The 15,509-nt window shown below is 59.5% G+C and overlaps 1 protein-coding gene across 1 annotated transcript; it reads right to left on the bottom strand.

The window, feature by feature from the left end:
* Nucleotides 1-4,802: 4,802 nt before the first annotated feature.
* On the bottom strand, nt 4,803-10,269 carry SNAI1 (snail family transcriptional repressor 1). The gene is made up of 3 exons (XM_077159393.1): nt 10,111-10,269; nt 8,915-9,442; nt 4,803-5,782 (listed from the first exon to the last, which is right to left on the bottom strand). Exons 1-3 carry the CDS (start codon nt 10,190-10,192, stop codon nt 5,598-5,600), a joined length of 795 nt encoding a protein of 264 aa, XP_077015508.1. The 5' UTR covers nt 10,193-10,269; the 3' UTR covers nt 4,803-5,597.
* Between the last annotated feature and the right edge of the window lie 5,240 nt (nt 10,270-15,509).

Raw genomic sequence — 15,509 nt, forward strand, 5'->3', positions numbered from 1 at the left:
TGACTCCGCTCACATGACGTCTCTAGAACAGGCACATCCACTGAGGCAGCACGGGTGGGGCCCCTGCCCAGGCCGAGTTCCCGGAGGCCCATCTCCCCACAGCCCCCTGTATGCCCCCCCACCCTCCTGCACCCCCATACCTCCCCACAGACCCCTGTATACCCCTGCACCCTCCTGCACCCCCATACCCCCCCACAACCCCCCCTACGCCCCCACACCCTCCTGCACCCCCACACCCCCCACAGTATGCCCCTGCACCCTCCTGCACCCCCATACCCCCCCACAGCCCCCCCTACGCCCCCACACCCTCCTGCACCCCCACACCCCCCCACAGCCCCCCGTATGCCCCCACACCCTCCTGCACCCCCATACCTCCCCACAGACCCCTGTACGCCCCTGCACCCTCCTGTACCCCCACACCTCCCAATAGGCCCCCGTAAGCCCCCACACCCTTCTGCACCCCCATACCCCCCACAGTATGCCCCTGCACCCTCCTGCACCCCCATACCCCCCACAGCCCCCCCTACGCCCCCACACCCTCCTGCAGCCCCACACCCCCCCACAGCCCCCCGTATGCCCCACACCCTCCTGTACCCCCATACCCCCCACAGTACGCCCCTGCACCCTCCTGTACCCCCACACCTCCCAACAGGCCCCCGTAAGCCCCCACACCCTCCTGCACCCCCACACCCCCCCACAGCCCCCCGTATGCCCCCACACTCTCCTGCACCCTCACAACTCCCTACAGCTCCCCATATGCCCCCACACCCTCCTGCACCCCCCTACAGGCCCCCGTACACCCCCACACCCTCCTGTACCCCCACAACTCCCTACAGACCCCCATATGTCCCCACACCCTCCTGCACCCCCACACCCCCCCATAGGCCCCCATATGCCTCCCACCCTCCTGCACCCCCACACCCCCCCACAGCCCCCTGCATCCCCCACTCCCCACCTCCCCCACAACCTCCACAGCCCCCACACCTCCCCACAGCCCCCCAGACCCCCCAGGCCTCCCCGCACCCTCCTGCACCCTCCTACACCTCCCCCACTCCCCCACACCTGTTTGTTTTAAAGACACCCCACCCCAAGGGCAAAATAATAATAATAATGACGGTAATAAAAGAAGTCAGAGTTTGAAACACACTCACTGTGTGATGCTGGGCAAGTTTCTTAACCTCTCTGGGATTCGGCACCCTCTTTCTTGGTAGGCTGCTCGTTGCGGGGCACAGGCGCAGTGCCCCATGGGGGTGGCCCTGCTGAGCCTCCCCTGGGCGCACACAAACCCAACACCCTTCATTCAAAAAAGCGTTGCTGCCACTGCCTGCTGCACACATGGAGCCACCGGCCACTGGCTGAAAGCCACCCGTGGCAGCTGACGTCCCTGTGGAGGAGACAGAGGTGAACTAGAAGCGGTCAACACTGAAACTGAACAGTGACATATATGGCGTGCCAGACAAACTGCCGTGACAAGTGCTATGGAGAAAAAACAGCAGAAAAGGAGGCTGGAAAATGAAGGGGGTGGGAGGGGAGCAGCCTCTTGGGGAGGGACAGCTGAGCAGAGACCCCGTGAAAGGGCAGGGGGGTGGGCAGCAGCACAGTCGGCAGGGGGAGCAGCGGGCCAGGCGGAGGCCACAGCAAGTGCAAAGGCCCTGGGGAGGCAGCGTGGAGGAACAGCAGGGGCCGGTGGGCTGGAGGGAGTAAGGAGGTGGTTCAGGCCGGGGGCTGAGGCGAGGCCGTTCAATTTCCTGTGGGTGAGATGGGAACTAGGCATGCACTGGAAAGGGATTCATTTGTTTTTAATCTAGAAAGATGCAAACTGAGCTCTGGGCAGCCTCGCTGTTGGGGACAGTGGAGGCACCAGGATAAGGCAAGGCGATCTCTCATCACTACAGCCTCACATGCAAGCTTTTGATTTTTTAAATGAAAGGATAAATTCTCTGAGTTTTCCCATTCTAAATTCCCGAGGACCCCCACCCTCAGCGCACCCCCCATGCCAGCTCCAGAGACGCCCCTAAGTCGGCGCCGCGTCTCTAATGGGCTCCAGATGTGCCCAGAGGTGGCCTGGCCCCCAGCCCTGGTGAGTTTCCTGGAATCATGGTAAGGAGAAGCCTGGGGGGCGGGGGGGGGGCTCCCGGGCCAGTCTCTGCCACCCCTGCCCGGCCCCTGGACCCCACAGCTTGGCCACGGCGCCTCCCTCCAGTGGAAACCAACCAGCAAAGGGAAACAATGGTGGCGTGAGAGATTTAGAAGTCACCCTTGGGCACTCGTCATAGAAATCGTTGATTTAGGCAGAAATCATCAGTGGGGGCTGAAATTCACAGGTCGAAGTTTGAGGAGTAACAGGATATTCACATAGTCGCAAACTTGCTCCCCACAAGATTCTTACTAGGTACAAAGGGGGAAAAGAGGAAGTTTCTTGAGAAGTCTGGGGCAGTCGTCATTCTGGCCAAGCAGTCAGAGCTGGCGTCACCAGCAGCGGAACAAGCCGCCACCACGCGCCTCCCGCGCTAGGAGAGGTGACATGCACCTCCACGCTCCTTGCCCAGGGAGCATAACTTAGCCATCGGGAAAACCCAAACCGGGGGGCATTCTCCACCACCCAGCTAACCTCTACTCTTCAGGAAGGTCAAGGTCACGAAAGACAAAGAAAGGCTGCAGAGCTGACCCGGCACAAAAGCGACTGAAGGCCTTTGGTTAAGGCTAAATGCAACCGTGTGATCCTAGATCTCCAGTACCGCCACACCCCCCCCCACACCCCCCCCCCCCGCTCTGAGGCACTATGGAGGGCGTTATTGGGACCCCTGGAGAGACTCACTGTGACAGGTTAGATGATGGCACTGCTCCAAGGCTGCATTTCCCGGGGAGCACTATACTGGGGTCACGTGAGAGGATATCCCTGTTCTCGGGAGATGCATGCTTCCTATTGAGCGCTGCGCGGGCGCCGTCCGTCCGACCACCTCCTCTCCAACGGCTCAGGAGTGTTGTGTGTGCGGACAGAGAAGTCGCACCACAGCATGCCAACATCTGGGAAATCTGAGTGAAGGGGTCCAGTTTATTGTACTTTTCTTGCAACTTTTCCATCAGTTTGAAATTATTTCAAAATAAATAGTTTTTTAGAAAGTTTCCCTCATGCCCCATCCCCTGTGTCTATGCCCCTAGATTCTACCCCCGCCTCCCCTTAGGGGCCCACGGGTGTCAGTTATTTCACTGTGAGCCCATCAGGACTCCAGCGCAGCCACACACAAGATGATGTGTCCACGGTGTCCCCTGAATGTGCCCACGCTGTCCCCACAATAGGCCGCCCATCTACTCGTCATTAAATACTGTGTCTGGGGGGACACAGTGGACAGCGGTCCCCACGCTCCTGCCTTCGGGGGCCCCCCACGCGCCCGGCCCGGCACCAGCCACCTCCAATCCCTTGGCAGCTCACACAGCCCGTGCGGGGCGCTTCACGGAACAGCGTGGCCAGGGGTGTCCGCGCGAGGACCTGCACCTGGGAGCCTCATTCTTCTTTCCGGCCCCTGCCCACGTCCAACGTCCCCCCCCACTTAACGCCCCCAGCGACGTGCGCCCTCGCCCAGGGGATCCTAACCCATCCTAACCCATCCTAACCCATCCTAACCCATCCCACCGCCTGGACCTCGGCCTTCCGGGGCCCGCCCTTGTCTCTGCGCGGGCCCCCTCCCCGCGCGGCCCGCCCCTGCGTGACGCTCGCACCCCAACCCGCGCCTGGGCTGTGGTCCGAGCCCCGTGGCCCCGCGCCCTGCTGCCGGTCCCGCCTCCGCGCGCCGCCAGCAACCCGCTTTGCAGAGGCGGGACGGGCGGGTCCAGAGGACACCCGAGGGCCAGCCGCACCCACTCGCGGCGTGGCGGGGGGGGCGCACAGTAGGCCTGCAGCCGCGGGGCCCGGCCCTCCGTCCCGGCCCCAGCGCCCCCACTTCCCTTGGGGGGCCCGCCACAATTTGGCGATTGTTAGAGAACGTTTTTTTTTTTTTGGAAGGAAAGCTGCAAGTCATTAAGGGCTGCCCCCCGGCCTGCGGGTCACCGTTTCCTGTTTAGAAGAAAGAGTCATCTCTCGTCCCGAGCGCGCCCGCCCCCCGCCCCCGCCCCCGCCGCCCCCTCAGGAAACCGGCACCTTCTGCACCTTTTGTGCTCCGGACGCGCGGACCGACGCGCACTTCTCGCGGCCCCAGGCGGTCTCCAGAGGTGAGGTCACCCCGCCGGCCCAGGATGCAGCGGACCACCGCCCCCGCCCCGGAGCAGGAAGCCGAGCGACCCCTACCCTACCCTCTGCCCGGCCCGCGCCCTCGCGGCTCCAGCCAGTTTCCTCGCATCAAAGGCCATTTGGTACTCGGCAGCCGGGAGGTGTGGCTGGGGGCGGGGAGCAGACGAGGGGCTCGGAGGCCCGGACATGCTCCCCGCCCCGAGGACGAGGCGCAGGGACCCCGGCTTTCGTCCTCTGGCCCTGGGTAGCTTCGGCCGCCCAGAGAAGAACCGACAGCTACGGCGGGGGTGTGCAGGGAGCTTGCACACAGGCCACCAGTGTGGTCATGCTCCCGCACCCCCGTGCTTCTCAGAGGAAAAAACATTTGCACGAGATCCCAGCAGTCAAGCCCAGAGCTCAGAAGCCAAGCTAGCTTTCCCAAGAAGAGAGTTGCTCAGAAATATCTGCGTTCCACAAACTCCTGCCCCCATCCCTGCCTCCTAAAGGCCCTTTAAGGTACCCACCCCTCCATAAAACCAAGTAGAGATGTTTAAATATAAATTAACCACTTTATTGAATATCAATAAACTGTACATATAAACTAAAAAATGTCCCCTTAGTACAAAACGTTGCTCGCAATATAAATACCAGTGTACCTTAAAAAAATGTAAACATCGTCTTCCCAGGCCCACCTGTCGGGTCCCCAGAATAGATCCGGGAGACACACGGGTCAGGCGAAGTGCCCCACTTGGGCCCCTGACAAGTGACAGCAATTACTCACAGTCCCTTTTGAGAAGGTGTTAAATTGCCCGTGAAACAGGTGCCACCATGACAAACAGGAGGCCAAAATAGCTGCCCCGGCGGGGGCACGCGGGGTCCAGCGCCCACCCTATGGCCCCGGGGACACACCTGGGGGGGCACTGCATAGTTAGTCACACCTCACAGAGGGTGGTCTGAGGGTTCCTTGGTGGGGGAAGGAGCTGGGGTCCCCTGAGTGGGCTGGGTGCTTCCGGGCCAGTCTGCCAGTCTCTGTCCTGTAGGTCAAAGCAGCTGTATCCAAACCGCCATGGATACACAAACTCCGCAGAAGGGCCAACTCGGGAATATTCTGCAACAGTGGCTGCCAGGCGCCTCTGAGGCAAGCTGCCCTCCCGTCAGCCCAGATGTCCACGGAAAGGGCTTTCTCAGAGCCCACCAAGGCACCCAGAGCAGAGAAGCGAGAACTGGAAAATGGTCCTGGCTTGAGTGACCAGGAGCCAACGCAGCCAGAAGCAGGAAGCCCAGAAGGGAGCTCTGCAGCAATGAGAAGGATGCAGGAATCCTTCTTTGTGGAGCTGGGGGAGGCCACTGGGGGGGAGGGGGACTGGCAAGGTGAAGGGGGTCTCTGGGGTCAGCGAGGACCCCCCAAGCAGCCTGACTCCTCGTGCTTGTGGAGCAGGGACATGCGGGAGAAGGTCCGGGCACAGGTCTTGCACTGGTACTTCTTGACGTCCGAGTGGGTCTGGAGGTGCGCCCGCAGGTTGGAGCGGTCGGCGAAGGCGCGGCTGCAGTGGGAGCAGGAGAAGGGCTTCTCGCCTGGGGACAGAAAGGAGGAGCAAGTGAGGCTGACCCCTGAAAATCAGGCCATGAAACACCCAGTGTCCAAGGGCCGGGATTCAATTGGGAGTTCTGCTCTTTCCCACTGTGTGACCCTGGGTAAATTTTCCAGCTTCTCTGAGCCTCCAGTGGCCTCGTCTATAGAATGGGTGGTCATGCCCTGCTCATAGGACTTGTGATTGTGAGGAGGTAGGACACACATTTACACGCACCGTGCCTGCACTGGGAGGTGCTCTTACTATGTTATCTCATTCACTCCCTATCAGCATCCTGTCCTCCACACTTTGGAGCTGGTGAAACTGGAGCGCAGAGAGGTTAAGCAGCGTATGCTGGGAAACACAGCAGGAACCAAGCAGTCTGCCTCCAGAGCCCTTGATTTTAACTACCACAGATACTGCCTCTCAGACAAGGGAGGCTGCTGGTGGTGTCTTTTTTATCAGTCCTGGAGTCATTCTCTGATTTACTTTGTCTGGGTACAAAGATTAGGAGTCGGCCTTAGGAAGCCTCCCCACCCCCACCCCAGGCAGGTTCAGCCCCTCCTTGGGCTCTGTCAGGTGCCTGTGCGCCATGCTGGCGCCCTGCTGCCACCGCAGCTTTCCTCGTCTGTCCCCACTCAGACTGAGAGCCCCACAAGGGCAGGGGCCTCCCCTGAGTCCACTCCAAGTTCCCAGCGCCTGGCCCAGTGACCCCAAGAAGCCAGAGATCTGTTTCCATGCTGACACGCTTGAGAGCCTCCTCACAAGTGGCCAGCACATGGCTGTGCTGGGGAGGAGCCTCCCAGAGCCTGCACACAGCACTGGGTATGCAGTCAGTGCTTAATAAATGCTTCGCACATAAATAAATCTGTTCAATAAATCTCTCCCCAGGGAGCCTGACCCTTCAGTCACCAGACCATGCTGTTTGCCAGCTTTCCTAATTCTTGCCCCAACCAAGAAGACAGAGTTTACATCCTAAAGCATCTAGAGGGCTGGGTCTTATGGGCTTATTTTTTGAGGGGGAGGCAAAGAATGCAGCATTTTCCCAAACATGTCTGAGGGTTTGCTGACTGCATCTCCGTGGTGTGAGCCAAGTTCTTCTTCACTGGCACACTCCCTAGGAGGGGATGGGGTCCCGGACTAGCCCGGGGCACACAGAGCCCTCCCACCTACCTGGGGACCCTCAGGGCCCTGGTGGTGAGTGGTTAGAGCCTCTGGCTCCAGCTGCTCTCTTGGTTGACTTGGGACAGTGAATTTGCCTGTTTTGCCTCGATTTCCTCATCTGTAAGATGGGGGTTATAACGGCACCTCACTCTGGCTTCCAGTGCTGGATTTACTTAACCTTGCACATAGTTGGTGCCCAGTGGACACACCTTTACTTGTTACAAATAAGCTGAACAAAAGGGGATGGAGACCTTGAAAACGTGATTGGGGAGGGGGGTCTGTGTGCACAGGCGGAAGGCCCAGTCTTCCACCCCGCAGATCCCTGCCCCCCCAGACGCATTCAGGGTGCTCCGGGCGAGTGTGAAATCGGCACCGGACCGCAGGGACAAAGGCCGCCAAGGGGGGCACTGTACATGCGATACCCCCGGATTAAAGGGGCTGCCATGCCGTGGGCCAGCAGCTGCGGCCTGAACAGGTGCAGGGCACCGCTAGCCCATGCACCTGCTCCCGCCCCCCAACCCCCCCACCGGCCCACCATTGAGCACACAATGGGAGCCAGTGAGGGCAGCCATGGTGCGTGTCAACAGGGCTTTGTCTGAGGCGTGCCTTTACATTAAAATATATATATATATATATATCCACACAGGAGTGGGGAGAGAATGAGGGATATTGGGGGAGCATCCTGAGGGTTGCAACTCCCCCAAAATACAACCTCCATCAGCTGGGCAGGCAGTCTGGGGCCAGGAGAGAGACCAGGCAGTTGGGCTTTAATGTGTTTAACACTTCACATGTTAAAATGTGGGCAAGTCAAAAAAATGGGTGGCTGCAGTCTGCGGGCTTTGGAGGGTGGGGCCGCTCTGTAGGAGGGGGAATAATATAAAAATGCTGCAGAATGCCAGGCCCCACAGACATCCCCACCCCCCTCCGATCTGCACCACGCCTGCCAGCCACCAGGCCAGGAAACGGCCGAGTGTCCGGCCTGGCCAGCTTGACCCTGAGCTGATAGTCACGACCCTTGAACTTTCTCCCTCAACAGCTACTCTCCAATGAGCAACCCCAAACACCACCATTCGAGGTTAAAGATGGTGTGGCTATCTTCTCCCCATTTCCAGAAAGTTAAAGGAGAGAAGTGACCCTCTTCTGCAATTTGTTATCATGTTTTGAAACATCCACATACATAATTGCGTCTTCTACCAGGACAGATGTTCCCTGGTCTGAATGATAGGATTGAGTTAATCCACTCCAACCCGGGGGTGGGGAAAGTAGACCTGAGAACCACAATAAAGTGATTAACAAGCCACCCTATGGTATAATCCTCCCTGAAGCTCAGAGTGGTTAAGTAGCTTGCCTGAGGCCACACAGCAGGGAAGCAGAACAAACAACTACCATCTTAGTGAGTGTTTATCATACACCCAGCCCTGTATCAGGTGCTTATTGAATGCGCTCTCTCATTTAACCAGCACAGAATGAAGTGCTCTTAGCCTATTTTACAGATGAGGAAGGCAAGACTCAGGTGAAATACCAGCCTAAGGTTTAAAGAAGTTCCAAAGCAGGATTCAGAGCCAGGTGGGGGATCTGACACAATCCCTTCTGGCCAGGGGAAGGATGAACAGGCTGGGCCCCTTCACCCCTGTCTGCAAGGGCAGCAAGGTGCCGATTGTGCCTTTCCCACATCCAGCACCCCACCCCCACCCCGCCCCATGGCTGAGAACCAGACCACACACAGGAGGGGCTTGCAAAGTATCTCCTCGGCCCAGCGCCTGGCTGCTGGGTGAGTGCTGGCCGTTTTCTGCCAAACATTCCGAGAGGGACAGCCCAGCTCCTGAGCCCTTAACTAGAAGGCAGGAAACTCAGGGCCTCGTTCCCACCACCCTGAAGATGAGCACGGCAAGCCCGGGACTGCAAAGCGGGAGGAGGGGGCGGCGGAGGAAGCAGGCGGCGGAGGGAGCCGGCGCCGACCGCAGGGACTCACCGGTGTGGGTGCGGACGTGGCCCTGCAGCAGCCAGGGCCTGGAGAAGGCCTTCCCGCAGGTCGCGCACACGCAGGGCAGCGTGTGGCTGCGGATGTGCATCTTGAGGGCACCCAGACTGACGTACTCCTTGTCGCAGTACTTGCAGCTGAAGGCCTTGCGGGCCTGGGGGTCCTTGGCCGCGGGGGGTGCGGCCAGCGGCTTGGGCTGCCGGCCCAGGCCCGGGAAGGCCGCGTAGGCCTCGGCCTCCAGGGAAGATGCAGAGGCGGAAGAGAAGGACGAGGGAGTGGGCGACGCGGGGCTGGGGGGCTGCGAGCCCTTCCCACTGTCTTCGTCCGACAGGGAGGTCAGCTCTGGGGCCTCGGGGCCCTCGCGGGGCAGCGGACAGGCCCAGCCGACGGGCTGCGCGCGCGGGGCCAGGAGAGAGTCCCAGATGAGCGTGGGCAGGGAGGCCGCCGGGTTGAGGACCTCGGGGGGAGGGATGGCCGCCAGCAGGTGGGCCTGGTCATAGGGCTGCTGGAAGGTGAGCTCTGGGGACACAGAAGGGGACAGGAGCAGGCATTGGACCAGCGTCCAGGGGACCCACTCGGGGCTGGGCGGGGCTGGAGCTGGGTGAATAGTTACTGAATGAATAAAGGTGCAGAGAGGGTCCTGGCCGCCCACAGGTCCCCGCACCCCGTTGCCAGCTCTGCTCCCACTTCCATGCTAGGGTCCCAATTCCAGGAAGGGTCCCACTTCCCAGTCCCAACTCGACGGAAGTGCTCCCACGACCCCCTCCTGAGCTCTCCGAGCCCCCGGCCTGCGTGGGCCCTGCCGCTGCCCCTCCCCCAGTGCCAGGCCTGTCGGTAGTTTCTCCACCAAGTACCCCCACTCCAATTCTTTCCACCTGGGATTCCTCAAAGCCCCGGCCTGGTCCATCCTGGCACAGGCCCCCCTCTCACTTCTATATCCCGGGTCTCCTCCCTGCACCCCACTAAGGGGTCCCCTCAGCCCGATCCTTGCCCCCCTACTCCCAGCCCCCTGGCGCCTGTAGCCAGGACTCTCGTCCGGCCTGCTCCGGACCCCTATTCGCCCTTGTCCCCCTTCCTCAGGCGCAGCCCCCTGAGCGCCGCCCTCCCTGCGGGCCTCGGGACCCCCTCCGGACCCCCGGACCCCGGCCCTCGCCCCGGGACCCCTCGGGACCCCTTCCCCCGCTCACCTGGAGAGGAGTCGTGCAGCTCGCTGTAGTTGGGCCTCCGGCGGGAGAAGGCGGACTTCCTGACGAGGAAGGAGCGCGGCATGGTGGCCGAGGCTGCGGGCCGCCGAGTCGCGCGGGGTCGCGGAGCCCACCAGCCCCGAAGCCGCGCCGCTGCGCTCTAGCCCAGCCGCGCCTACAAGCTCGGAGTAAGTAGCCTCCGCGGGCAGGGCGGGGCCTGAGCGCCCACGCCCCTCGCCACCGCGCGCCAATCGGAGCGCGCCTTCGCGGAAGACCACGCCCCGGACAGGTGCGCGGAGGGCAGGCGGGGCTGGCGCCGCGTGGCCCTGGGGCGGGGCGGGGGCCTGGGGACGAGAAGGGTCCTGCGGTCCGCAGGGACCGCGAAACCCGCCTCCGCCTCGGGCTGGGGAGGGGCGGCCGTGGCCTTCGCCCCGCGGGCGCCTCGCCGGGTGCTTGGGAAGATCCGGGACTATGCCGCGGTCCCGGGGTCGATGCCCAGGCTTGCGGCGGAGCCCGGCGTTGGCCCGCTAGGTGCATTCGCTCCTTCGCTTAGCGCAAGTCTCCTGAGCGCCCGCGCGCGCCAGGGACCCAGATTCTGTTCTAAGAGTGGCCCACGGAGGGGGACAGACGAAGAAAACACGATTACAACGCAGAGGGTGGTGGGCTTTGAGGGGCGCGGGGGCTGACAGCCAAGAGGCCAGCCACCTGACGGGGGTTTGGGTGACTTCCCCGAGGAAGTGAAGACGTGCCAAGGGCTCAGAGTCAGTAAAGAGCCCGGCTCCCCGGGGAGGGGTGGGCAGGGCGGGAGGGGTCAAATCTGGCGGCTCTCTGGGCCTCCGGAACAGTTTGGACTTTGCCTCCAGGGCGCTGGGGAGCCACGGAAGAATTTCCCGCAGAGAAAAGACCTGTTTGGAGTTTCGATGAGAAAACTCACTCTGGGGCAGGTGGAAAAAGAAGTGGGGCGGGCAGGGCTGGGGCCCGGTGGGGCAGCTGGACCCTCATCCCTGAGGGCAGGGGCTGCCAGGCCAGGGTGGGGGCGGGGTGGCTCAGAGATGCTCGAGTTCCCCCAGGCCACACTCCACTGGCCCCCACCTATGGAGCCTCTGAAAAGCCCTGAGCCTCCCGCTTACCTGGGAGGCGGGCAGGGGCGGTGTGGGCTCCAGCAGCAGGTGGGCGGATGGCCGCGGGGAGCACAGCATGGTCTCTGCCCCGCCCTGAGGCCCCGTCCCTCCACCATAGCTATTTCATTCCACTCAGGACCCCCCCACCCATCCACAGGGAGCGGTGAGAGCACAGCCCTCCTGTGCATCTCACCTACAGGGAGAGTCAAAGTCCTCCACACACGGCTGTCTGACCCCTGCCCCTGCTGACCTTGTCCTGAGCGGCTGTACCCCGCCCCCATTCCCAGTGATTGCCCCCCCCACCTTTTCCTGTTCCTCCACCATCGCGGCCCTTTGCTACCGCGCGGCCTTGGCGCCCCACCCTACCCCTTCCCCAGCTTACAGCTCTCTTCCCCTAGGCTCCTTTCAACTTCACCAACTGCTCGTCCCCTTCAGTCCTGAGAGAAATGCAAATTACACCTCGGGGAGATTCCATTTCACACCCACCAGAAGGACAAGAAAGGAACAGTTTGGTCAACATCAAGTGTTGATGAGGATGTGAGGGCAGCAGGACTCCAGGCTGGCAGCAGGGTCCGGAGTACAGCCACTTTGAAAAAGTTTTACATCAACTAGTAACCTGCACAGGCGACTCTTCCTCCAGGAAGCTCCACTCCCAGGCAGATGCAGTCAGGGATTCCGAACCCTGGAAGCAGGTCAGATGCCCTTAAGGGATGTTCTAAAGCTCCCCGGTCTGGGCCCCACCCCAGAGACACTGACTTGATTAGTGTGGGGCGGGGTCTCCGGCGGCAGCAGTTTTGGGGGTGGTTCTGAGAGCAGCCAAGGGTGAGAACTGCAGCCCCTTGGGCTCTTCTGCAGGTACCCACCCCAGGAGAAGCCAGAGTGTCCCTCGTGCCCTTGTTCCCCGCAGAAAAAAACTGGCAACGACACAAATGCTTACCAAGAGTAGAATGGATGAATAACAGCTGGTACAGTCGGCCAGGGTACTATACACCAATGAAAAGGAACCACAGGGACTAATCTCAGAAGCGATGTTGAAGAAAAGAATTAAGCCATAAGCAAACACGTACAGTCAGTGGGTTTATGGAAGGTGCAGAAGCTGGTTAACTAAACCTTGTACTGTTTAGGGACCCAGGTAGAGGCGGTAAAACTAAAGAGCGAGGCAATGTTTCATACAGAAGCCTGAAGTGGGGCTGCCGGGGGGCGGGGGGAGAAGAGGCTCTGCCCGACGTTGGCATTTCTGATAATGTCTGCTGCCTAAGTGGGGGGCGGCACATGAGATCACTTATTCGTCTGTAAACTGTACACAGACCGTTTAAACCCTTCTGGGTAAGAGTAATATATTTAACACACCGCACTCAAGGGCGCCTTCTCTGATCATTTCAGCCAAAGACCCTGCGCCGCCCCTCCCTGCCGCCCTCCCCCTCCCCACCCCCGCCCCCTCCCCCCATCCCATCGCTAGCCTGCTCAATGATTGACTCCGCTGCGCTTCTCGGCCGCTGGGTCGCCCTGGGCAGTTTCCTAGCCTCTCCGAGCCTCAGTTCAACTGTCAAGTGGGGTGACCCCTAGCTCCTGGGACGCCGGGAGAGGCATCCCAATCCACAGCCTCCTCCCGCCCGGGCCGGGGAGGCTGAGGAGGGGGCGGGGTCTCGGCCAGACGTGGGACCGACCACCTGCTCCCTTCCGGGGCCACAGCGAGGCCCGGCGAGGAGCGAGGGGCCTTGGGCGGCCGCCCGGCAGGGAAGGCAAGGAGGCGCGTTTGATAGCGAGGTGTTAGGTCCGGAGGGTCTGGGCGGCCTCTGCGGTGGGCGCCGGAGCCCCCGAGGCACCCCCCGCTCCCCCCCCCCCCGCCCCCGCGGCCCGCTGTCGCCCTCTGCTGGCCACGGCGCCCCCTGTGCCCGCCGCTCCCGCTCCGCGTGGGACCGCCGAACCGCTGCTTTGGGGAGCGGTGTGGGGGGAGCCCCGTGACCCGGCACGGCCTCTGGGTGGAAGAGAGCGTCGGGCAGAAGAGAGTCCTCCAAGAAGTGAAAGGCCGAGCTAAACGTTGAGAATGACCCCAACCCCGCCGAAAAAGGAAGCCTCCCGCCACCTTCAGTTCTCTCCCGAAAGGCAGCTGCTTCTTACCAGCGTCTTACGTCACGTTCCAGACACGGCCTCTGTGTGGCCAGACGCATGTGTATACACAGCGGCACAGCCACATGCATCTCCTTTCTTTCTGGGACACAAATGGGACCCTGCCCTAGCCTGCACCTTGCCTCTTCCTTCCAAGGAAGTGTTCAGCATCTTGAATTTTTCCTGTGGAATAGGCATTATGCACACAGCCGCCCTAGTCCTTTTCAGAGCTGCAGATGTTTGCATTGTATGGATGATACCTTAGTCATAACATGGATTATACAATAATCACATAATTTTCAAGGGGATTCTTGATGGGCATTTGGATTAGCGTCCAACTTTTTGCCGGCACATACTGTGGTCTCCATGTCCATGAATGCCATAAGCAAACATCTCTGCACTCTGGTGTGTGGATACTCAATATAATTGTCCAAATGTCCTTCAAAAAAGTTAAATTATACTGCCACCAGCAGGGGATTGGAGGGTCTTTCTCAAAATCAGGCCAACACGGGACCACTTTTTTATCTTTGTGATAAGGGAGAGTGGGACGTCCTAGTTTTGATTTTCTACTGCAAAGCCTTTCTGTTTGTGTTGTGGACTCTCGGGGGGTGTCCTTTGATCCCTGAGTTGGTGAACTCCTTCACTGCTTGGAGACCTTTGTATGTCAGGCTAACTGACCCTGTTGATCGATCATCCCAGAGCAGATTAGATCAGTCAGAGTCTGACAGTTAGTCTTGATCTAGAAGACACTGTCTAAGGAAACTGAACTGAGGAGTCAAGGCTGACAGCCTGGCTCCTCCACATTCACCCTTGATTTAAAAAACAAAACCTCCTCAAGTGTCTCCTACTAGCCTGAAAACTGGCAGCAATTCAGCCTTCAGGGCCTGACCTAATGGGCCCTCCTGAAGGCATAAAAAGCCAAAACAAAGTCACCATCACAGGGTGGATTGCTTCCCCGGGAAGTTTCTAGATTAGGGTGTAGGTGTTGGGTGTAGCCCAGAGCAGAGAGCGCCAAAACAAGATGCACAAGCCTCTTCTGCTGCCATTTGCGGAACACCTGCTGCTTGCCACACCCCACATAGAAGTCTCACCATGAGGGTTCCTACAGCACCCCAAATGATATGTGATGCTTTTGCACCACAGTCAAGGCCCACCTGGCTACTGGTTGATCCATTTCAGTGCAGCCGCGATGCCCAGCTATGAAAAAGAAAGAGAAAGCTGTACATGTCACGGATCTATAATAATATCAAGATATTAAGTGATAAAAAGCAAGGTGCAGCCTAGTATTAGAGCGTTCTGCCATTTACATATAAAGATGGAGAAATATATAGATACTGCTTAGAGACAGGGAAACCGTTCAGGAGGGACACAGGAGAAACTGGCAACCATGGTTGCCTCTGAGGAGGAGAACTGGGTGGCTTTGGGGCAGAATGGCAGAAAGAGTCTTCACTGCATGCTCTTTCCCATACCTTGGTTGTTGTTGTTTTATCATTTGCAAATACTGACCTAATTAATTTTTTTAACAAAACTTTTATTTTCGTATATTTTTGAAATACAGTTTTATTGAGATACATTCACACACCATACAAACCTAATTAATTTTTAACAGGGTAGCAAAAGTTGTTCATCATAGGAGACTCGTTAAATATATAATGGAGCCATGAGTGGGATAATTTGCAGTGGTTAAAATGCCCGAAGCCCACGTCTTCGAACAGATTCTCCAGGGCCCCATCCACCTCCCAGGAAAAGCCCTGGGTGGAGCCCTGCCCATCCCCCGCCCCCACCTTCACCACTTGCTCCAGCCGCAGGGCCTTTGCACGTGACTCCTCAACTCCAGATGCTCACTTCCTCATCGCCTTGCAGAGTCTTTGCTGGACCCATTTCACTCCCCACCCCGAGACTGTTGTAGTCTTCACCCTCTCCCTGCTTGATTCCCTCCACCCCCACCCACAGCACTTCTCACAACCCGACTGGTCATGCGTTTTACTTATTTGGTTAACTGCCCTTGAACCAGCTACAGCTGTGGCCCAGCTGTGGATGGCTTTTACAGATGAACATGTGCAGGTGATTGGGTTGTAGCGGACTCTGACCCGGACCCCAGGTAAGTGAAATGCCACCCTCCCCACCCCAGCCCCAGAGTTCTGTTCTTCTCATTAGTAGACTGACATTACA

Source organism: Tamandua tetradactyla, chromosome 1, assembly GCF_023851605.1.
Source record: "Tamandua tetradactyla isolate mTamTet1 chromosome 1, mTamTet1.pri, whole genome shotgun sequence".
NCBI classification, from domain to species: domain Eukaryota; kingdom Metazoa; phylum Chordata; class Mammalia; order Pilosa; family Myrmecophagidae; genus Tamandua; species Tamandua tetradactyla.

Excerpts from the sequence above, each read along its gene's own strand:
- SNAI1 (XM_077159393.1), bottom strand. The coding sequence starts at position 10,192 with ATGCCGCGCTCCTTCCTCGTCAGGAAGTCCGCCTTCTCCCGCCGGAGG. Across the intron at positions 9,443-10,110 it reads GCTGCACGACTCCTCTCCAG|AGCTCACCTTCCAGCAGCCC; the intron begins GTGAGCGGGGGA and ends CTGTGTCCCCAG. Across the intron at positions 5,783-8,914 it reads CCACGTCCGCACCCACACCG|GCGAGAAGCCCTTCTCCTGC; the intron begins GTGAGTCCCTGC and ends TTCTGTCCCCAG.